Here is a 24,784-nt window from a genome sequence, read left to right as displayed (position 1 = left end):
ATAATACCTTTGTGTTTTATAATTAATCCCTTGGGTTTATTATTCCATTGGGTTTATAATATTTATCTTAGGGTTTATATACCTTGTGTTTATAATATTAACCCCTTGGGTTTAATATTATTCTCTTGTGTTTATATTATCAATCCGTTGGGTTTTTAATCATTTGGATTTATTATTCCCTTGGGTTTAATATTATTCCCTTGGGTTTATAATGCCTTTGGGTTCAATCATGGTCAACCATGGTTACATTGTGACAAAGGCTATCTCTTGGTCCAATGTCACATTGTCACAACAATGGTCATCCATGGTCAACTAGGGTCCAACGTCGCATTGTGACAAATAATCTCTCAATATGGAGATCAACTGTGGTCAACGATGGTCAACCATTCTCCAACGTCACATTGTGACAAGCATTGTCCCAATAGGAAAATCTATCATAGCTAACCATATTCCAACGTTACAATGTGACAAATATTTATCTTAGGGTTTATAATATTTATCTCAGGGTTTATATTCCTTGGGTTTGTAATATTTATCCCTTGAAGGAGGGAGGATGGAGATCTGCAGCCCTAGCACTGCTTTCATCGTGAACCCTGGTTAACCCTGAAGCTCAACCGTTACGATCAACCCGACAACTCTCAGCTCCGGTCCCTGCCTGCACCTATCATTTTCCACGGTTAATCATGGACGAAATGGACCTCAATGATGTTGATTATTCTCCAGATCCATTTTCCGACCAGGTCATTTTTCAAAACTCTGTTCAGAGGTCGGTTGTCGCTTCCTCTGCCCCGTCCTGTTCGCATCCAGTGTCATTTGTCACCTTGCCTGGGAATGTCGACAACTCCCCTCGTCTCGGATCCCTCTCCATAGATTCGCCCGGTCTAGACTGCCCACCCATGTCCCTCACTACCCTTAATATTCTCACCTCTTTCTCATCCCCGTTATACGATCCCACCCCTCCCTCCGACTTCTGCTATCAGCAAAACCCTAACCCTAACCCCATTCATGGGACATGTTCAGACTTTCCCTCAAATCTAGCTACAGATACCACAGGCGCTGGTAGTGCACCTTTGGAATCAGAGACGCCCTCTAGATGTTTTGTCACTTCGGTGGTCAAGGTACAATCTGAGGGTCCATCTGTAGAGACAAATACCCCAGTTGACAATCTGTGATCGCATCCAACTGCTTCGCGCACATGGAAGAAGAAATCAAAGTGCATCAAGGTCTCCGGCAAAGACTACACCATCAAGTTCGGTGAAGGCCTCACCATGGGTGATATAGCAGACAATGCCAGCAAGGTTTTGGTGGGCATGGTTCAAGGCCGGACCTATACAATGGAGCAATTAGGGCTCTGGGTAAAGGAGATTTGGGGTCAGACGTTCCAACAATTTCCAATGGTACAAACCCTGGCTCGCAGTTGGTTTGTCCTCCGTTTTGCAAATGAAGAATACACAAACTTAGCCCTCGCTCGGTTCTGGCATATAGAAATGGCACTGGTGTTACTCAAGCGTTGGAGCCCTCTTTTTGATCCTGAGAGAGAGAAAATCAGAGCAGGGCTGCTTTGGGTGAGGTTACCGGGGCTACCCTTGCAGTACTGGTCAGAGGAGGTCTTCATAAAAATTGGGAACACCCTAGGCACCTATTTGGACTACGACAAAACCATTGTGCAATCCAAAAATCGCTCCTTAGCTCGCATTTTGGTTCATCTGGACACTAGGGAAGGACTGGAGGAAAGGATCACGCTACAGTGGAGGAATTTTACCAGAGTTCAGATCCTGGATTATGAGGGTGTGCCATTTCGTTGTCGCAGATGCCACAAGGTCGGGCATATTTTCAAAGAATGTCCTCTGGTAAATAAATCACAGGAGGCACCAGTAGTACATGGTCTGGAAAATGAACAAGGAACCCTGGTGCATCGCAGGAAGACCACAGAGCCAGCTCCAGATACATCTTGCATGGCGACACCGTCCAAGCCTGTGAATCAAGCAGCGAGTACATCCACTGGTCCCCCATCCCCACCACTGACTCATGCACGAGCAGCGGCGAAAGCAGCTCGATCAGCGGGTACTCCTCTTCCCCTATCTCCATCTTTTTCTAATGTTAATTTATCAACTGGTCTGCATAAATATGCACTACAATCTCATAACATCTCCACCTCGGCATCCATCTTTTGCATCCCTCCTCCCCACCATCTGGTTGATTCCATGACCCCCTCCCCATTCATCCTGTGACTCACCCTTCGCCCCCCTCATCCCCCGTGGAACCCTCATTCCCCTACAATCTCAGATTGAGAACTCCATTCCTTGACCAGGCCATCCCGCGGTTGCAAATCATACCTCTCCCATGCTATCCTCGGTGCAGGGGCTGAAGTCCTCTCGGGTCGATAACCATCTATCGATGAGGTCCTTAGAGCAAAGACAACCCCTACATTGGTTCCCCCATGAAATGCCTCTCTCTCAACTATAGGGGAATGTCTAGCTCCCCAAAAAAGCTAGCCCTTTGTAGACTATTTTCCATGGAGCCAATTAACATTATTCTTCTTCAAGAAAGCCTAGGGGAAGCTATGCTTATCTCTAATTCACTACAGTCCATTTGCCCTGGATGGATTTTCACTGTTATTGATGCCACGGGACGTTCTAGGGGGTTGGCTATTGGATACAACCCTCACTCTATAAAACCCATTGCAACCTGGAAAGGAAAGCGTTTTTTGGGAATGGATCTCTATTCTGCTGAATTGGGTAAGGAGCTCAAGGTCTTAAATTTATATGGGCCTTGCCAAGGAAGAGAATCCTTCTGGCAGCACCTCTCTAAACTATCTCTAACCTCACTCAACAATCTAATATTAGGAGGGGATCTTAATTTCTCCATTGGATACAATGATTCGTGGGGCATAGCCACTTAGATTGACCCTCTCTCAGAAGTCATGGAATCTCTCCTTAACCAGGCACAGCTTATTGATGTGCCCATGATAAAGCCCATACCTACTTGGAGGAACAGAAGGATTAGGGAGGCAGCCTTAGCCAGGAGACTTAACAGGTTTGTCATAAAGGCCCAAGTACTCCAGCTTCTATCTCACTATAGGCAATGGGTTGGATCTAGGAGCATATCTGATCACTCCCCCATCTATTTGGAAATTATCGGACCTCCCATCAAACCCCGGGCTCCCTTCAAGTTTAATTCTGTATGGTTATGGGATCCGGGCTTCATTGAGATGGTTAAGACTCACTGGGCACAAAACTCATCCCCCTTGCATCACTCCAAGGCAACGGGATTCTGCCAAAATATCCTTCAGCTAAATAATCTCACCATTAAGTGGGCCAAAGAAAAAAAACTTGAAGGATAACCAAACCCTCATTTCAGTGGAAGCTAACCTTGCGGGCCTCAATGATGAAAATAGTAGGGGTTATATTAGTCCTGAGGACAAAGCCCACTTGATTGACCTGGAGAACAAACGAGCAAAGATTCTAAAGGATCAGGAGGAAACATGGAGACTAAAGAGTCAGGCCATCTGGCTCAAGGCAGGAGACGAAAACTCCAAGTATTTTCAAAATTTCGCCAAAGGTAGGAAAGCTGCTAACACTATCTGGGAATTGCCCACTCAGGAAGGAGGCACTGCCCACACTTTTCATCAGCTCTCACAACTGGGCATTGCACATTTTCAACACCTATTCAAAGAACCTCTTGGATGCAATCTGGCTGAGATCATTCATGTTGCAGGGCATTTCCCTTGATTTGTAGATCAAGAATCTGCAGACGAGCTCTCTGGCCCTGTCACTATTGAAGAATTGGAGCAAACTCTCAAGTGGTTCCAAAAGGACAAGAGCCTTGGACCAGATGGATGGCCTATTGAATTCTATCTGGCCTTCTTTGACATCATTGGCAATGACCTCCTCAGTGTAGTAGAAGAATGCAGGCTGTCAGGAAGAATGTATGAGGCTATTAACTCCACTTTCATAGCACTCATCCCGAAATCGGACTCCCCAAACACTTTCAATGACTTTCGGCCTATATCCCTCTGCAATACTCTATACAAAATCATAGCTAAAATCATAGCTAATAGGCTTTGCCCCATCCTATCTCAACACATCTCCCCTGAACAGTTTGCTTTCCTCCACAAGAGGCAGATCCATGAAGCCATTGGAACTGCTCAAGAAACCATCCATTCCATAAATTCAAAAGTGCATCATCCTCAAGATCAACCTCGCAAAAGCTTTTGATCATGTATCATGGCTCTACATTAAGATGATCCTCATTCATTTAGGTTTCCCTATTGAATTCATAAACTGGATCATTTGCTGCATAAACTCTGTCTCCTATAGCATTCTAATCAATGGGTCAGCCACACCTTTCTTTCATGCTAAACGAGGATTAAGACAGGGTTGTCCCCTATCCCCCCTGTTATTCCTCTTGGTGATGGAGGGCCTCAGTATCCTTGTCGCCTTTGCAAAGAGGGAAGGTCGACTACAGGGCCTCAAAATGACTGAACTTCTATACCTCATCCACCTGCTCTTTGTTGATGATGTCCTGATTTTCTTAAATTGCAGTACCAAGGACTCGGTCACTTTCCATGAGATCCTCAATCTCTTTGAATTAGCTACTCACATGTCTGTCAATCAGTCAAAATCTACTATTACCCAGTCTTGCATTACCCCTCTTGAAGCTCAAACGACCAATCTACATTTTCAATACAGTCCTCATAATCTCTTAGAAGGTCTCAAATATCTGGGGTTCCGGATAAAACCAAATTACTACAGGATAGCAGACTGGATCTGGCTAGTAGTTAAGGAAGAAAAAAGATTAAAAAGTTGGAACCACAGGCTGCTTTCCAGAGCAGGGCAGCTGGTCCTAATCAAATCAGTCCTGGAAGCCACCCCTATACACTGGATGTCCCTTGCATGGATTCCTCGGGAAATTCTCAGTAGACTACAACAACTTTGCAGCCGATACCTTTGGAAGGGGCATAAGGAAGGTAATTTTTTTGCTTGGGTGTCTTGGAAATCCATTGCTCTACCCAAGAAGTGGGGGGGCTGGGGGATAAAGGAGCTGCCCACCTTTGCAAAATCCCTAGCTCCTAAGATGAGCTGGACTCTCCTCACTGCAAACAATCTCTGGAATATTGTAACATTTCACAAGTACATTTGGCCACTATAGATCTTGGACTGGGTGAGACAACAAACTTGGCCTAGAGGAGGCATCTCTATTGTTTGGAAATCCATACTACAAACAATGCCTTTCATCAAAGGTGACCTGGCATGGTGCATAAACAATGGACAGTCAGTAAGAATTGGCATTGACCCGTGGATAAGGGGTGACAACCTATATATTCTTCCTCCGGAGCTCATACTCTTCCTAAATCGTAGAGAGGTCAAGACATTAGCACATATTGCAGATCCTGACCCCCGCATTTTCCTCAGACAACAGTGGAGATCAGCTCATGATTTGGATATCCCTGAACAGTGGCAACAAGCATGGGATTTTTTCATAAGGGAACTTCAGGAGGCTCATATTCTACTCAATCAAGAACCCGATGCCCTTGTTTGGACCCCTGCTGTGCACGAGACTTACAGCCCTAAGCTAGGATACCTACATCTTATACAGGCTCGAAAACCTCTCCATCCTCAGAACTGGTGGCAGCAATTACGGAGGTTAAAAGAAGCCCCACAAACCCGGCTATTCATGTGGTCTGTTCTGAACAACAAGACCCCCACGGGAGAGGCGCTCATGCGTCGATTTTTCTACGGGCCAAGCAGATGTGTGCTATGAAAACAGGCATCTGAGTCTAATGAGAATTTATTTCTACACTGTACACAAGTCTCCCACTTCTGGCAAGAAATCACCCAGCAGCTCGCTATCAGGAACACATGGCAGGGACCTTCTATTATTCATGCCTGGAACTACTGGACATCTGCCCATCAAAAGCATAAAGAGCAATGCCTTCCTCTCATTCTCTGCTGGTCTATCTGGCTTGGGCGAAATCGTTTCATCTTCAAAAACCAACCTATCAATTGGCATCTACTCTTTGTACAAGCCCTGACTGCGTTCCATGATATCCCGGAGGACTTGCCTCCTCGCACTCGCTCTATATCAGGGCCCGGGAACATTGATAAGTCTCGGCCATGGGCCTTTTTTGATGGAGCAGCACAACCTCATGGATGTGGGGGGGTTTCTGCCTATATATCTCTAAAACACATTCTTACAAAGTCACACTGGGTATGGGAGATCGATCTAATAATTATGCTGAGCTCCTTACACTTAGACACCTGCTACATTTCTCCCTGGCACATAACTGCTTATCTGTTCAGATTTATGGAGATTCACAAATCATCATAAACTGGTTCAATGTTGTTAATCAATGTCATGCCATTACTCTACAAAACATTCTTATTGACATGCTAAATCTCAAATAAGCTTTTAATCTGATATCTTGTCAACACATCCACAGGGAATACAATGAGGATGTTGACAAGCTTTCCAAGGAGGGCTCGTTACTTCCCAGAGGCTTGTGGATAATTACAGAGCAGAAGGATTCAGAAGTCTATCAATACCACCATAGACCGTACATAGATCAAGAATATCACAGGGTGGAACGACCATAGACAATGGAGAACTGACCGATGTTTTTGTTATTTTCCTTGTATTTAAAGTGCGTATATAGAACTGAACATGAATATTTATTTTTTGCTAATTGCATCACAGACAGTTTTTTGAAAATTGCCGGCAAGGTCAAGTTTTGTGAATTCAAAATATGTATTTAGTTCTAGCGGACAAAACCAGATAGCGCATATGCCTACAGGCATCTACTACATGTAATTTTTCTCATATAATGAAAGATTACGATTTTTCTCTTCGGAAAAAAAATATGTATCCCTTGGCTTTAATATTATTCCCTTGGGTTTATAATATTTATCTTAGGGTTTTTATACATTGGGTTTATACTCTTAATCTCCTAGGTTTAATATTATTCCCTCTGGTTTATATTATTAATCTATTGGGTTTGTAATCCCTTGGGATTTTAGTATTAATTCCTTGGGTTTATAATATCAATCTCTTTAGGGTCTATATACCTTGCATTTGTAATATTATTCTATTGAGTTTATAATACCTTTTGGGTTTTAGAATTAATCCCTTCGGTTTATTATTCCCTTTGGTTTATTATATCAATCCGTTGGGTTTATTTGGTTCATATTCTGAGGGTATAATATTATTTATATGGTTTAAAATATTAATGCTAAGGTTTAATATAAATAGCTTGGGTTTGCAATCATAGTCATCCATATTCAACGATGGTCCAATGTCACAATGTGTCAAAGATTGTCTCAATATGAAAATCAACCATGGTCAACCATGGTCCAACGTCACATTGTGACAAACATCGTCTCAGTATGAAAATCAATGATGGTAAATCATGGTCAAGCATGTTTATTTTAGGGTTTATAATATTTATCTTAGGGTTTTTATACCTTGGGTTTATAATATTTATCCCTTAGGTTTAATATTATTCCTTTGACATTTACAACTATATCAAGAGTGAAATCAATAGATGGTTTGCAGATTTCACCGCCTTTTTCTTTTCAACATTATGCAAAAATGCAAGACAATGCAAGAAGGGATTGGTTGGAAAGCATGAATGGTCATGATCATTATCTTGTTGATTTGAATTAGTGCAACTTTTGTCATTGGTCTCGGTGTGTTTTGGAAGAGGCTAGTGTTTAATAATTGTGTTTTGGTGGAGTGTTTAAAGTTGAATTTCCTATCAACCACATTTAAATTGTTGTTTGATTATTATTAAATGTTTATTTGATAATTTCATAATTAGTTCATTATTATATATATATATATATATATATATCCTTTTTTTAAAGGCAACCACAATTTGCGGTCACTGAGTGACCACTACGTCAACGAGTAGTAATCCACACAGATCCATCAAAGGAAGGCTAATATATCAAGCCTAACCTTAAGGGCATCAAGGATATTTGACCTCGTGACCTCCCAATAAGCAAACTACTTAGCAATGAGAACTCGACCAATTGAGCTATCCCTTAGGCTATTAGTATAATTATTATTATTATTATTATTATTATAACATAATATTAACTATTTTTAATATGGTTTTTATATTTATATTAATATTATTGATAATAACATTAATTTTTAGTATTATTAATAATTGATATATGTGCTTGATTTGGACTTATAGATGTTTATCAACCACATTCATTAATATAGTTCTGTTACTTTAAAAAATTAATTTAATATATTTAGTTAAAATAATTGAATATTTGATTAATGATATATTTGTAAGTATTTAGTTTAAATCTTTATGGATGAGGCACACTAAGGTTAATGATTTTATTAGAGATGTTTTTTTAACTCATGTGAGATGTTATCCACAAAGTTTTACTTGAAAACAAAATTATTCTGCACTGTTTATCTTCATTATTATAATGTCATGAATTATGGACATCACATTACATCAATTTGATAACAAGGTTTTACTTGAAAGCAAACTTATTCGTAACATTGTATCTCCATTATCCTCAACATTATGTCTTCATTATTATGAAATTATGGACATCGCATTACATCAATTTGACCACAAAGTTTTACATGAAATCGAACGTATTCTTAACATTGTATCTTCACTATTATGAATTATGTAAATCAATTTGATGAAACTTAAAATCACACATTATTTAGGTGCAAAAAAATAATAAGCAAAAATTTATATAATTAGAAAAAGCAATGGTGAATGTGCCGAATTTTATACTTTTACTAGGTGAAAAGAAAATTCACAATTTAACTGTTTTAAAAGTTTACTAGGTAAAAAGAAAATTCACAATTTAAATGTGAATGAATATATTTTTTCATTTGATTTTTAATTTTAGAAAAATTTAATTTGAGTGGATGTGAAAGAAGTTGAGAGGTGTTCTACAATTTAGTATGGGGTGGATCTCACTTAAAAATGTAAACATTATAAACATGTAAACGTAAACGTAAATGTAATGTTTAACATTTAAAACTGTTAATCTAATGTTGACCTTATTTAAAAATTTATTATTATGTATAAACATAATATAAATTTAAAATATAAAGAGGCGTAAGAAAACTAAAAAAAAGGTATAGTAAATAAATATAAATATAAATAAACGAGAGGTATGGTGAATAAATAAAACCTTTTTTTTATATTTAAACAACAAGTAAAAATAAAAGTAAAAGTAAAAGTAAATGTAAATGTAAATGTAATGTTTAACATTTAACATTTTTTATTTAATGTCAGTATTATTTAAAAATCAATCTAATTATTATTATGTTTATTATTATTATTTATTTACTAGAGGAATGGTAAATAAATAAAATCGTTTTTATATTTACTCTAGAGGTATGGTAAATAAATAAAAGCTTTGTTAGCCCCAAGGGGTCCATTTTGCCCGAAGCCCTTGGGATTAGGCTTGGGGTAGGGTCGATCAACGCAAATTTTGATTTTTTGGTGGACGTAGGGACCACCAGTTGACCAAGGTGTCCGTGAAAATAAAAAAACTTTGTTTATATTTACTCCATAAACTTCTTTATATTTAAGAAAACTCAAAAAAGGGATTTTATTTAGGTGAAGCCTATGGGCCAAATACCATGGGACAAATAATTATTAATGCCATGGGCCAAACCCCTTTTTACATTTACGCCATAAAACTCTTTATACTTACTAACACTCAAAAATAGGTTTTATTTAGGTGAAGCCTATGGGCCAAATACCATGGGCCAAATTATTATTAATACCATGCAAAAAAATATTATTAACCCTACTATTAATATTAAAAGATTAGTACTATTATTATTATTAAATCTAATATTCATATTAATATATTATAATAATATTATTATTAAATTTAATAACTTTGGATTAATACAATATTAAATTTGTTATATTATAATATATCATGATATACATTAATATATCATGATCTATATTAACTCTAGATATATATGGGAGGGAAAAACAAAGACAGAGTTATAGAGGTGGAGGGATAGGGGGAGTGACAAGTAAGAGATGGAGATAAACTAAAGGAGAGGGGAGAGGAGGGAGAGAGAGCGAGAGAGGGAGAGAAGTGAGAGACTTAGAGAAGGGTAAGAGAGGGAGAGGGAGACACAAAGATGGAGGGGGGAGAGAGAGAAGGAGAGAGGGAGGGATATAGTGAGAGGATTGGAGGGGAGAGAGAGAGAGAGAGAGAAAGGTAGGAGAGAAAGGGAGAGAGAGGACTTGCGAGAGAGGAGGAGAGAGGGAGGGATAGAAAGATGGAGTTGGTGGGGGGAGAGAGGGAAGAAAGAAGAAGGACATAGAGAGAGAAGTGGAGAAAGAGAGGGAGTGACAAGGGAGATATAGAGAGAGAGTGTATGTTTAGGGGTGAGATAAAGAGAGAGAGAGAGGGGGGGAGGGAGATAGGAGAGAAAGGGAGAGAGAGGAAGAACAAGAGACATGACTTGAGAGAGAGGAGGAGAGTGATGGGGGAAGAGAGAGGATTGGAGGGCAAATAGAGAGATAGATGGTGGAAGAGAGAGGGAGGTAAGAGATAAGGGGAGAGAGAGAAAGTACGAGAGAGCGGACATGAGAGAGAGGAGGGAGGGAGGGATAGGGAGATGGAGTTGGAGAGGGGGAGAGGGAGAGAAGAATAAATACATAGAGAGTGAGAAGTGGAGAGAGAGGGAATTACAAGGGATATGGAGAGACAGTGTGTATCTTTGGGGTGAGATAAAGACACAAATAAGGAGAGACGGAGAGAATGGGGGAGAGAAGGAGAGAGGAAAGAGGGAGGGATATAGAAACAGAGTTGGGGGGTGAAGAGAGAGAGAGAGCTAGGAGAGAAAGGGAGAGAGAGGATGTGAGAGATTGGAGAGAGAGATGGAAAGAGAGATGGAGTTGGAGGGGGAGAGAGGGAGGTAAGAAGAAATAAATAGAGAGAGAAAGGTGGAGAGAGAGAGAGGGATTGATAAGAAATATGGAGAGAGAGGGAGAGAGGAAAATAGGAGGGAAGAGAGATAGAAGTGGGGGAGAGGGAAAGAAGGGGAAGAGAGAGAGGGGGGAGAGGAGGAGGGGGGATAGATATATAGATTGGATGAAGAGAGTGTATGTCTTGGGGGTGATATAGAGAGACAAAGGGATATATACATCTATATATATATATATATATATGGAAAGTGAAGAGAGGGGAGAAGAGAGAGATGGAGAGAGGGAGGGATAAAGACATTGATAGATATAGATTGAGAGAGTATGTGTGTTTAGGGGGTTGAGATAGAGAGACAAAGAAGGAGAGATGGAGGGAGATATAGATATAGATGGAAGCGGGAGAGAGGGAAGAAGATTTATTGCACTAGATGCATTGATTTCAGTGTAGATGGTGATTTCTAATCCTATTTTATTGCTTGCATTAGATGCATTGATTTCAATGTAGATGATTTCTAATAATATTTGATTGGTTGCACCAAATGCATTGATTTCAGTGTAAATGGTGATTTTTGATCCTATTTTATTGCTTTCACTAAATGCATTGATTTCAATGTAGATATTGATTTCTAATAATATGTGATTGTTTTCACTAGATGCATTGATTTCAATGTAGACGATTTCTAATCGTATTTGATTGCTTGCACTAAATGCATTGATTTCAGTGTAGATGGTAATTTCTAATCCTATTTGATTGCTTAAACTAGATGCATTGATTTCAGTGTAGATGTTGGTTTATAATCCTATTTGCATACTTGCACTAGATGCAGTGATTTCAAAGTAGATTTTGGTTTATAATCATATGTTCTTACTTGCACTAGATGCATTGATTTCAGTGTAAATGTTGATTTCTAATCATATTTGATTGCTTGCAATAAATGCATTGATTTCAGTGTCAGTGCTCTTTTCTAATCTTATTTGATTTCTTGCTTCAGATGCATTGATTTTAGTATAGATGTTGATTTCTGATTTAATGTAATTGGATGTATGATGGTACATTAATTTTAAAGTGATTGGATTAACATGGTGCATTGATTTCAGTGTAAGCACAAAAAATTATTGACAATGTACATTGATTTTTGTGTTATAGTAATTCAACCTATTAATATTGGAGAGAAAGAGAGACAAGGTATGGCGTTTATTATAATAACTTGAGCTAAAGATTTAAATGGCTTACGATTTAACATATCCTTTTCATATAATCGATATGAAAATATGACAATGGATATGAAAATATGACATAAGTAACAAAGGTGACAATAAGAATAATAGAAGAAAATAGTTTGAGATTAATCACAGTTAAGACTATTTGTAATTGACTATATTCTTATTATTCACATTTTCTATCATTCAACACTATTACATTGTCACTTTACATTCAAAATTTTTATTTCATCATTAAAGTTATTAACAATATTTATCATCTCAACAAACTGAGGTAACTAAGCAAATTTAAAATTAAAATGACCACATTAATCTCAGACATATTTAGCATATTTGAAATGCTTATATTAATATTAGATGAATTCACATATTATTGATAAAATTAATCATATGTTCATTAGATTTTCTTTGGCCACACACGACTGAAACCAGCTTAGATCCATCTTAACTCTGAAACCAGCTTAGATCCATCTTAACTCTAGATCTATCAAACACCGAGAGGGATCAAATGTCTTGAGGTGCAAACCTTTCCTCAAGCTTTGCACTCAAAAAAGAGGTTTGCACCTCGAGAGATTTGATCCTTCTCAGTGCTTGATAGATACAGAGTTAAGATGAATCTAATTTGGTTTTAAAAAATATTGAAGAACTTTACAAGTAGCTCATAGTTCTATGAAAAAATATGATTTTATTATTAGTATTAATAAAAAAGAAAGATTATGGTAACTAAATTTAAGATTTTTTTCTTTTAATTTTGTATAGTGATAATTAAGATGTATTATTTTACAATTAAGTTTGGTATCAATTTTAATTAACATTTAAGTCAAAGCCATAAACAAAAACTTCATTTTGAGCACTTTAGTTACTTATTCTTTATAGATGTAAATTTTATTACATCTTTCATGGAACTTAAAATACAAATGAACAAATCTAAAAATATTTCGTAACATTATTTATCTCATTTTCTTTTCTTAATTAAAGTTACATATATTTGTTGTCCGATGGGAGTAGCGCAATTGACAATGTCTGGAAAATGAAGTCTCACCAAACCATAAGTCTTGGGTTCAAATCATATGAAATCCCCCAAGAGAAAGCTCGGTGCCTACAGGGAGCTGGACAGATCGTAGGTCCCCAGAGGTTTACTAGTAGTTACATGTCACACGGGCTGCTAGGTCCTTTGGGCTACAAAAAAAGAAAAAGAAAAAGTGACATATACTTGTTAAGAATGTAATGACGTGATTAAATATTTATATTATACATATTGATTCACCAAGTTAAGCAAAAATATGCTCCATATGACCACTTATAGTATGAGTAGTAACCACCGTAGGTTTAAAAGAGGATAAGCTTGAGATTGAGAGGCTTATTTTAACCATGTAAAAAAAAAATAAAAAATGAAAACTAAAAAACTAACAATAACTAAATCTTACATCCATGTGAAGTTTATAGCTAGTACCCAAAACGATAATGAAATTATTAAAGATCCATGTGAAGTTTATAGATAGTAATTAGAACGATAATGAAATTATTAATAAGAAAAAGTTTAAGTATGGTAAAGATTTTATAAATAATAAAAATAATAATTTTTTTGTTTGTACAATAAGGCATTCACCTCTGTGCAACAATTTGATTGTTAAAGTTTATTGAGGCATATTTACTCTACTCCACTTTGTATTTGAGTATATAACCTCTTAGGAAGAAACACATGTTCTTAACTATTATAATCATTCAAGCTAATTTGACTAATCAAAACCTTATTTCCAATATTGAGAGCTTACATAATAAAATAAATGTTTTCAAAGTTGGACCCAATATTCATGATCTCAACTACCCAAAACAAGGGGGTAGAAAGCTAAGTGGGTTTGATTGTGGAGAAAACTCCACATTTAAGCGCGCTTGAGCCAGAGGCGATCTGGGATGGGTGACTTCCCAAGAAGTCCTAGTTACCGGGTGCAAGTCTCGTAAGTGATGATTGACGCTATGTGATTCATTTCACTAGTTTCAATCCCACTTCTTCACCCCTGTGAGCATCACCCAATACAATGAGTGCTAAGTGGACTATTCAAAAATCATGAGAAATTAGTCAGTTACGACTACCTCTCATAGAAATGGTTATAGATGAATAACTTACTTAACGTAGTTGAACCCCAAAAAATGACATCTAATATAATGCACTGTGAAAACCCCTCAATACTTAAATATCCAAAACACTTTAGAATGGACAAATCTATAAAATTTATAATACAAAGAAAGTCAATGATGAAGATTGTTTTCTATTAATTTACCCCACCCTTAATAATATAAGACATAGCATATCTAAAGTTTGTAATTCATTATTTTTCAAGACCTCCTCACATATTCAAAACTAGAGAGGGGTAGAGTAGGTATGTCTTCGTAGACTTAACAGTCAAATCACTGCGCAGAGGTGGGTCCCTTGTCCCACAAGCAAGGGCGTCTCATACACCAAATTGGTGTCTGGCTTGGCCGTGACCTTAAAATGAGATAATAATAATAATAATAATAATCATTTTCACCCCGCTCAATAATAAAAATGAGAGTATAGTTTTATTTTTTATAATTTATAATTTATTTATTTAAAATGTCTAATTAGTTTTAGGTAATGATAAGTATCATCATTATCAAATGGAAAAAAGAAAATGAAAAAATTAAATATGAAAATTGTGAATCTGATACTTTGTCACGACATGTTACAATATGATAATGTTGTGAGTAGAGACACTTATTACTATCAAATTTTAATTCCAACAAATGAATTATATTATTATAGATTTATCTTAATTTTAAATTTATTAAATATTGAGAAGAGTACAAAAATGATTAAGAATAACAATAAAAAAATCTTATTTTATCCATGAGGTGTAAAGTAGTTGGCTTAAGTGGGATTTAGTTCTCACTGTCTTTCAGGTTGAAACGCAATACCAAAAGTATATCCAACATCTTATAAGCTAGATATATCAGGAATTTATGACTTAGCAAGAGTCGAGACTTCACGAGGGTGTGGGGCCTACTCCTTGAACCTCATCATAATAGGCCAAAGATGTCCCCCATGGGATTAGAAACAGTGTGGAGGGGATAACATCCTAGTGTGCCAACCATTTAGTCATCCCACATAAAAACTACAAAAATATTAATAATAAAATAAAATAATCTAATTTTGAGATCATTGCTAAGACCAAATAATATATAAGACTTCTTTATTTGTGAAATAAAAAATCTACCTATACACTACAATATTATTATTAAAAACTATAAAACCTTATATATCTATCCTTTAAATTTAAACTTTAATATAATTAAATAATATTAAAAATTTCACGATAAATATTTATTCTTTTGGATACTTAAAACATATAATTAAAATAAAGCTAAATTAATTAATAAAATTAAAAATTAAAAATTAACTCTTATTTAATAAATTAAATTATATAAAAATTATAGTTTAATTCCTCTATTTTTTTCAAAGAATAAATTATATATATTTAGTATGGTTGTATATATGTCATACATATCACTCGAATATAGGCAAACTCGACTTATGGAAACCATAGCTAAGAATATATTCGCATTAGTTATTATGGAATATTGAGGATATTTCATCATTTAAAACAATAACTAATAAATATGGAAGAAATTAAGGCATTTTGTCTAGAAGCTCCACTTAGCTTGCATTTCCATATTAAGTTTTTTCGCGGAGGTTTTATGTTTTGATTGTGATTCCCTAGTCAAATTAAAAAGTGTGGAATTATAACAATTTTTAGTCAAATGTAAAACTTCGAATTAAAGATTATCGAACCTTCTATGTTGGGGAATGTCAAACAATTGGATTATTTCCATGCGTGTTTTACAAATAATGTCCCTACATGATCCATAGAGTTCCTGGAAGTGTTGGGTCCAGAAAGTGTTGGGTATAATTCTCAATTTTCACGAAAGAAAAATTAAGTGATTCAAAGTTGAGGGCGTGGAGCATAGCTTTGGAGGCACAGTGTGCATAAGTATTCATTAAAATTCAATTTTTAAGGATGTACTAATAAGCCATTTGGAATTAGATGATTTTGGAAAAGCACATGTGAGTATGATTGGAATCTTGATGAATGGAAATATATATATATTCTTCGTTGTGGTAGGAAGGTGGTGAGGTGGTGTTGACACGGTTTGGGTGTGGAATTCAATTTTGGAAATTGGGGAGTTTTGTATTGGGGTTGGGTTTTCACATTTTTAATCTCGTGTTCAAAACTATATCAACTCAATTATTGTAGGACATGGATTCTTTAAATATGATTTTAAAGGCAAGAGGGGTCACCCCTCCTTCCTAAATGCTCTTGCTAGTAAGTCTTTTCAAGGGGGAAGAAAAATTTGGTATAGAAAGAGGATCTTTAGGTTCCTCTCAAATGCTTATTTTGGAAGATAATTGGCAAATGGGGCCAGGAGGTCAATTTTTCCCTAAGGTCCCTCAAAACCCTAGATTTATCATTCCTTCAAGATGTCTAAAAGATCACACGGAAACACATGAGAGATCATGCTTTTATATATAAGTTTATAGGAATTTGGTCGATGGAGAAGGAATTGGAGCATTGGATATAGCAGAATTGGCAACCAAAGGGAGAGGTGGATTTGAGACTAGGATCGAAAGGTTTCTTCACAATTATCTTTTCTAACCTTGAAGATAATACTAGGATCTTTGAAGGGGGGCCATATTTCCTTAATAATGCGGGTCTCTAGTTACATTAGGCACTGGGAAGCTTGTTTTAACCCGGATAAGGAGGAATTCACAGAAGCACCGATATGGGTAAAGATTGTACTCTTTACCAGTAGATTTATGGATACCGAAATTCTAGAAGGTACAGGACAAGCACTAGGACATTTTGTCAAGGTCTAAGAGGTCACAAAAAGATCGAAAAACATGTCATGTGCTAGGCTATGTGTGTATATGAATATTCCATAACCATTACCAGATTCTATAGAGTTGGACTATCAAGGAGAGATCTGGAAACAACCTTTGAATTATGAGCACATTATGTTTAGATGTAGGCTCTATCATGAGCATGGTCACTTGTTAAGACAATGTCCACTGAGAACGAAGGAACACGGTTTTGGAGGTCATATGGAAAATGATGGTTTCACGAAGTTCACTACATGAAGACAAAATCACAGGAATCGAGCCTTCTATAACACAAAGGGGCTAGAGGAGAGGAATTCCTTTTTCACACTGGAGGATATGGAAGAAGACTCTCAGAACATGGAAGCCATCCATATGGATATTGTTCCCTCATAACAAACTCACGACAAAAGTGTGTTAAAACTTAAGTTGGAAGAGGAGGAAGATATACAAGGTAGTTTTTACTTTTATGCACTGCCATGTTTTGAGGAAGTAACTCCTTTTACTACAGCAAAAGTTGTTAGACCTCTCAGATGAAGAGAGGGTATTAACCACACTGGTGAATGATTAGGCGCAACGAGATCTAGGGGACTTATCCAAAAAGGAAAGAGAGACCTATGCAAATGCTTCTCTCGGGTGGAAAAAAAAGTGAAGGAACTCAAAAGTGGACCCAGTAGCTCAATCATTCCAAACTTTTAAGGACAAGGGGAAATAATTTCTACTGAAGGAAATTACTAAAGAACCTAAGAAGAAGACAAGTAAACCAAAGAAGAAAGCAAGACAAAACACTAGAGTGAACCAGGGAATACAGATCAAGTAGTTGTTGTGGCAGGGAAGTCACCACATTTTCCCAACTCATCATCATGAGAATCTTTTCATGGAACATAAGAAGGCTCAATAGTAAAGGAAAACATCGATATCTTAGGGACAAAATCAAAAAGGAAAACCTAACGATTGTTATATTAAAAAAAAACAAAACTAATAGGGGAGAAAATGAATCAAATTGTAGGCACTTGTTGGAAAGGATGTGAGTCCATGTCTCTCGATGCTAGGGTTAGCACATGAGGCTTAGCTATTTGGTGGAACCCACATGAAGTAGTCTTCCAAGACTGGATGGCTTCTGCTTGGATTCTTACACGTAGATTCAGGTATGTGAGAACATAAGAGTTTGTTTTTCTATTAACGATCTATGACCCTCCAAGTACAAGGGACAAGAAGGTTTTTTTGGACTAATTGAAAAAGTTAAAACAAATGATAGGAAATTCCTTATGGTTGGTTGGAGGAGACGTTAATATCATAAGATCGTTAGAGGGAAAAAAATGAGGCATTCATAGGTTAGACCAAGCATTAGTTGATTTTGATGGGATCAGAGATAATTTGCACCTTGTAGACATTCCAACCAACAGTGGGATGTTTACATGGAATAATCGTCGCAGAGGCACCAATTAGATAGCTTGTCATTTGGATCGTATTTGTTATCATAGGAAGTTTTACAAAAGGATATATTTATCAAAGCTTCAATTTCATCATGTATGGGGTCGGATCAATGGCCCATTCGATTGGAAATTGATCTAAAAGAAGCCCCACTAAATCACCCTTTCTATTTTGAAAGCTTTTGCCTCCAATCAATTGATTTTCTAGATTTGTTAGCGAAATGGTGGAAGGATTTGAATATTAGAGGTACAAGTAAAATGCACACGTTCCAACTCAAACTGAAAGCATTGAAGCAAAGGATCAAATTTTGGAATAAGAGCATCTTTTGGAATATCTTTGAAGACAGGAGAGCGTTGGAAATTAAAATTACAAGCATCTAACAAAGAATCATTCTGAAAGGCAGAACCTCAAAGTTAATAGCAGAATAGGCAGAGACCCTTCAAAATCTAGAGCACGAAAGGCAACAAGAAGAGACTCTTTGGAAGTAAAATCCCAAGATACAATGGCTCAAGGAGGGAGATTGTAACTCGAAATTCTTCCACAATGCTATGATTCAACATTGCCATAATAACATACTTTTTTCCCTCATTGGCAAGTATGGAGATATGAAGCTACAATACCAAGACATAGAAAGTGAATTAGTGCATTATTTTAATGATCTCTCGACAGAGGATAGTTCAGGAACACAATCAACTATAAATACAGTGATTCAACACATATCGAGAATGATTAGTAGTGAGCAAAATATTGCATTAATGATATCAATATCCATCTCTGAGGTTGAAATGGTGGTTATGAACATGCCTAAGAACAAGGCACTTAGACTGGATGGCTTCATGACAGACTTCTTCTAGGTATGTTGGGGGTTTTTAGGAAAGGAAATTCAAGAAGTAGCTAAGAAATCAAGACGGTTGAGATCATTGCATCCAACACTCAACGTTGCGTTCCTAGTTAGCCCCAAAAGCAGGTTTCTCAGAAAGTCTGGAGGGTTTCAAACCAATTGCTCTATGCAACGTGCTTTATAAAATTATTTCTATGGTAATAGTTAATCAATTGAAACCACTCCTTCCATTATTAGTCTCCCCATCTCAAATTGGTTTTGTAGAAGGGCGTCAAATTGTGGATGGAGTTATTGTGGTGTAATAAATTATTCATTATTTGAGGTCATCAAAATGCCCAGGTATGATTATTAAATTGGATTTATCAAAGGCCTATGATAGAATTAGCTAGAAATTCTTATTTTAGGTTCTTTGAGCTTATGGTTTCTATGAACAATGGATAGAGTGGGTGGTGTCCTTTATCTCATTTGTTTTTTTCTCTATTTTTATTAAGGGCTCACCCTCTCAAATTACTCATCCTTCTAAAGGGATCAGGTAGGGTGATCCTCTATCATCATTCCTATTTATTTTAGCTACGGAAGGACTTGGTTGATGATGAGCACCAGTATTGCAGCAAGAATGTTGCAACTCTTGGTGCTACCAACTTTACTTTATCAACCCAGGGTTTGTACAAACTTGGAGGTGACAGTGTTGTATACACAAGTAGATGCAATGGGTCCACTCTTTGTCATTCCTGAGTTGGCGATATACCACTAGGGTTTCTCAAACCAACCTTCTATTGATTTAGAAGAAGTTTGATTACCAATGGAGAAAGGGAATTTTACCCTAATTGAGAGAATTGAAATGTTGTCTACTGCAGTAATGAAAGACTGAAATAAATGCTTTAAACAAACCACTCATCTAGCTATTTGTTAAGATATATTTCTTCAGAAGAATTATAAGCTAACACATGTGTAACCCTAACTATCCTAAGCATGTAATATGAGATAATCAAACACTTTACTGCCATGCATATGAATGAACACAATAACCTTTTTCTTTTTATCCTTTTTGTGAAAATATGAATGCTAATTCTTCTTGATTGTATGGCAGGTGGGTTAGGTGTTGAGAGAGATGGTTGTGAAGGGTCAAATGGCTTGAGATGCAAGCATGGGTCTTCTCCTATCTTTTTGGATGCATTTTCCACCAATCGGCCTCAAAACAAGCCACTACAGGTCATCCTACAGAATGTCCTAATACACCTACAGGATGTCCTAATACACCTACAGGATGTCCTAATGCACCTACAGGATCCCCTGTATTCCTACAGGATCCGGCCAAAAGCATAAGGAGTGGTTTGGAAGGTGGTATAAGGATTAGGGAAGGTGAATGATGGAAGGAATAAGGAAAGGGAGTGGATAGGACTTCCTCATAACTCAAACCAAAGTTTGTAAGATGGTTTGATTTGCTCAACAAACATGGAAAGTTGTTCTTATGGAATGATAAATCGTTTTATGGACTTAGTGGCTTTTGGTGATCATGGATGGATGAGGTTAAGATGGGGGTTTCTGACATGAGATCTTCTTGCACTATTTAAACTCCTGCAATACACACATCACTGACATTTACCCATGAATCATGTCAAAACAAGAAAGATTTCCAATCAACATAAGAAAACAAAATTCCATCATTCATTTTCCTAGTTCATGCATGGAAATACTTGCAGCATATTGTGAAACACCATGAAATCTAATACAAAGCTAGAGATATCATAAATAATAATTGAAACCTATCCTTGAAAACTGAAAAGATGCCTGCCTAAATAGTAGAAAACCCTAAATTCCATATGAAATCAGAATTCTGTCTTTTTGGGGCTGAATAGGAATTTTTCCTCAAACCATGGTCCTTGAAGGGAGGAGTGAGGCAAGATCCACCTACTATCAGCCATTTTTGTATTCCTTTATCTCTCTAAATCTACTGCTAAAGCTATGCACAAATGGAAGCAAACTAATCAAATTCACCAATACTTGCAATGAAACAATGCCAAAATCAATTCAACGAGTAATCTATGAAATAACTTAAGCATACAAGTACAATAAGAGGAACCTCTGCTGCTAGGGTTGGGCTCTAACCCAAGAGCTTCAGCCCTCTGATTCAACTCAGTGTTGGATCAAGGAAATTCTCATTCTCATTATAATATCAAAAAATACATAAAAGTGTTTTTCCACAATCCTTCAACTTGAAAATGCTTAGTTATCTTACATAAAAAAATTGAATCCTAATGAGGCTCTAGGCCTCCTTATTTATACAACTAAAGTTTCCAATGACTTCCTTAAATCTAGGGAGGCTTGGCTCCCAAACTCAATATGAACTGGTTCTTAACTATCACTGGCTTGGCTGCCTGCAACTCCGAGCTAGTGTGATTTGATTGAGGGATATTCGAATGAGTGTGGATTTAATGAGGAAGATCCATCTCCTATAATCTCTCCTTCTTGTCTCATTCAAGTTCCTGCACCTTAATTAGCCAAAATTGCCATGATTTGCTCCCAAAAACTTGCAATCAATGCACATTAGACCACTAGACATAACATCTTACTTTTACTCATCTCATTAAGTAAAATATAATTAAAACATTTAAGGAATTATGAGAAGATTTGATTTTAGTAAGCTAGGAGGTGTATTAAGGTCCATATAGTTACCCAATGATGAGCCTCATCAGTCGAATGTTTCAAAAAGTTGTCGAATCAAGACACATCTATGGCATCTGCTTGTATGGGGTAGATCTTCTTATCTCTCATCAATAGTTTTTTGACGACACTATATTATTTGGCTTACCAACCTGGAGAGAGGTGAAAATAATGGGTAGGATTTTACAAATTTTCATGGAAGCCTCAGGAACTATAGTGAACACTGACAAATCAATTTTTTTCCTCAATTGTCTGGAGATAGTTCAGATCAGGTTAAGTTAGACCCTGGGTTTTAAAAGAGGCACCTGCCTTCAAAGTATTTAGAAATACATCTTGTATTATTCTACAACAGAGTCTCTACCTGGGAAGAACTTAGAGAAATAACTTATCGTAAAGTGAATAACTATACTTTCAAGGCACTAAACTTTCCAAGTCACATAGTATTGACGAAAGCAGTTTTACAAGCATTACCAAATTACCAGCTATCGGTAATGCCCATTCCAAATAATGTGTGTCGCAATTAAGATCAATTTGGAGCAATTTTTTATGGGGAATCTCAACTAAAACACGTAAGTGGGCATTGGTCGAGTGGAATAAACTGGTTGTACCAAAAAAATGGAGTATTGAGTCTCTGATTCCCTCTCCTCATCAATAAAACTTATGCTATGAATTTATGGTGGCTATGGGTTCAGGGAGGTCCCCAAGTTTGGAAATTGTCCCGTAAGTACTTTTATTTGCATTCACATGTCAACAAATTACAATTTGATGGAAGAATCAAAGGTTTAGGGGTCTAGAATTGGGCTCATGAAACTAAGGATGTGGTGAATCAATTTTATTTCTGGGAGATCATAAGCAGAAGGACGACATTATTCTGGGAGGATTCATGGAATCTATATCCACCATTAGAGGAAAATGAGAAGATACAACCTATTAAAGTACTAACGCAAGCCTAAGGAGCCTTTAAAGTGGTAGAATTTTGGAAAATTTCTAATAAGGAGCATGGTTGGAGACAGAGGAAAATAGTAGGAGACTAAGAACACTCTATGGATTCTCTCCCATGGGAGGAATTCCATCAAATCCTCCATAGTAGAATGATATGAGTTTCTCTTAAACAAGACATGTTGCGGTGGGGAGGCAACTAGTTGGATCATTTACTTTAAAATAAGTGTACTCCATATTAACAGATCCTCACTCACAACACGACACCACTTTGTGGAATAGAATTTGGAAGGATTGTGGATGGCCCAAAATTTCATCTTTTTTATGGTTGGTAGCTTGGGGGCATACGTTAACTTGGGACCGTCTACAAAGAAAATGATTTGAGGGCCCATCAATGTGCACATTATGTTCACAAGATGTGGAATCAGTGGATCATCTACTAATCACTTGTTCTTTCGCCAAGAAAATGTGGGATTTTGTTAAGTAAATATTCAGGTGTGCTTTACCCAATGCACCAAATATAAAGACATGGATAAATGACTGGCTCCAGATAAAAAATTAAACATCCATTCATAATGAGAGTCTAGCATTTAGCTATGGTCTTTTCTCTATGGAATTTATTAGGTGCTCAATATACAATCTAACAATGTCACTACTTTTCCTTCCATAACTCACAGTAGAAGAATCTTTGTTGGTAGTTCCTTCTCCCCTCCTCCAAAAGATTTCATCGAATTGGGCTTTAATGGTGCCTCAAAAGGCAACCTAGTAGACGCAGGTTTTGGAGGGATTTTTAGGGATGAGAATTTAGATCCCATCCATGCCTATGTTTTTTCTTGTGGGATGGCAACAAACAACCTTGTAAAATTTAGTGCATTGGAGAAAAGTTTTGAAATAGATATAAGGGAAGGGTTTAGGTTGATTCAAATCCATGGTGACTCTCAACTAGTGATTCATTGTATAAGCAAGCTCCTACTAGGTCATCTGCCAAAGAAACTAATTCATAGTTGGCACATATAGGAGGTGGTGAGGAATACCAAAGACTTGTTGATTAATTTTGATTATGTTATTCCTATGCACATGCAACGAGAAGGTGATAAGGTGGCAAGTTTTTTGGCTAACTGGGGAAGCTCAGACATACATGTTTCCTTGGACGTGGCCTAGTTAGAATTGAAACTTAGGGAAGGCCTACAAGAAGTAAAGCACCGGGTGGAATAGGATAAATACCTAGCTAAAGTCAGGGTCCCTAATGGGGGTTGTTATGTGGAATTTGCATCTACGAATAAACACAACTTCCCTAAGTGGGTAGCTGCACTTAGAAAGACATAATTAAAGAGTTTAACCTTTTCCTATAGAAGATAGATAAGACAATAGACCCACTTGTTATCTTTCGCTTCCCTTTGTCTCCTTTGATTTTCTCTTGTCGCTTATTCTCGAATTGCATCTGCTCGATCAGTACCTGCAATCATAAACAGAGGACAAAAACCAATCAAAGCAAGAGATCTATCTACTATAAGCAAATGGAATCGAAAGCATTTACACATATAATCATCATACGTAGAGACAAGAATATGGGAGAAGGTGTAAACATCTTTATTAAAAGTAGAAGGAAGAGTTACAACCAAAGAAGTCTGATCCCATGTCACTCATCCAGCTGGAGTTCCATTCTTCATCACACCAAAAGCACAACACTTTGGTAGCATAACAATACTTAATTATGATCTCAAACCTCAAACCAACAATATTTCCTTATAATCTTCAAAGTCCAGCCCCTGATCACTATGATGAGTGCTCAATTTATAGGGAAATGGAGGTGGTTTTGTCATCAATTGATCTGGATTTAAGCAGGAAC

The 24,784-nt window shown here is 36.9% G+C and overlaps 1 protein-coding gene across 1 annotated transcript in view; it reads right to left on the bottom strand.

Annotated features, from left to right (window-relative positions):
• Positions 1–3,853: 3,853 nt before the first annotated feature.
• Positions 3,854–24,784, bottom strand: part of LOC149199480 (uncharacterized) — a 135,656-nt gene continuing 114,725 nt past the window's right edge. The window contains exon 3 of the mRNA XM_089400585.1: positions 3,854–4,015. Within this exon, the coding sequence (XP_089256711.1) occupies positions 3,854–4,015 (162 nt within the window). The remainder of the gene's footprint in view (positions 4,016–24,784) is intronic.

This window comes from Pinus tabuliformis, chromosome 2_1 (assembly GCF_031772625.1).
Source record: "Pinus tabuliformis cultivar Carrire ecotype Pingquan chromosome 2_1, CPIR1, whole genome shotgun sequence".
NCBI lineage: Eukaryota > Viridiplantae > Streptophyta > Pinopsida > Pinales > Pinaceae > Pinus > Pinus tabuliformis.
This window is presented reverse-complemented; position numbering and strand designations above follow the sequence as displayed.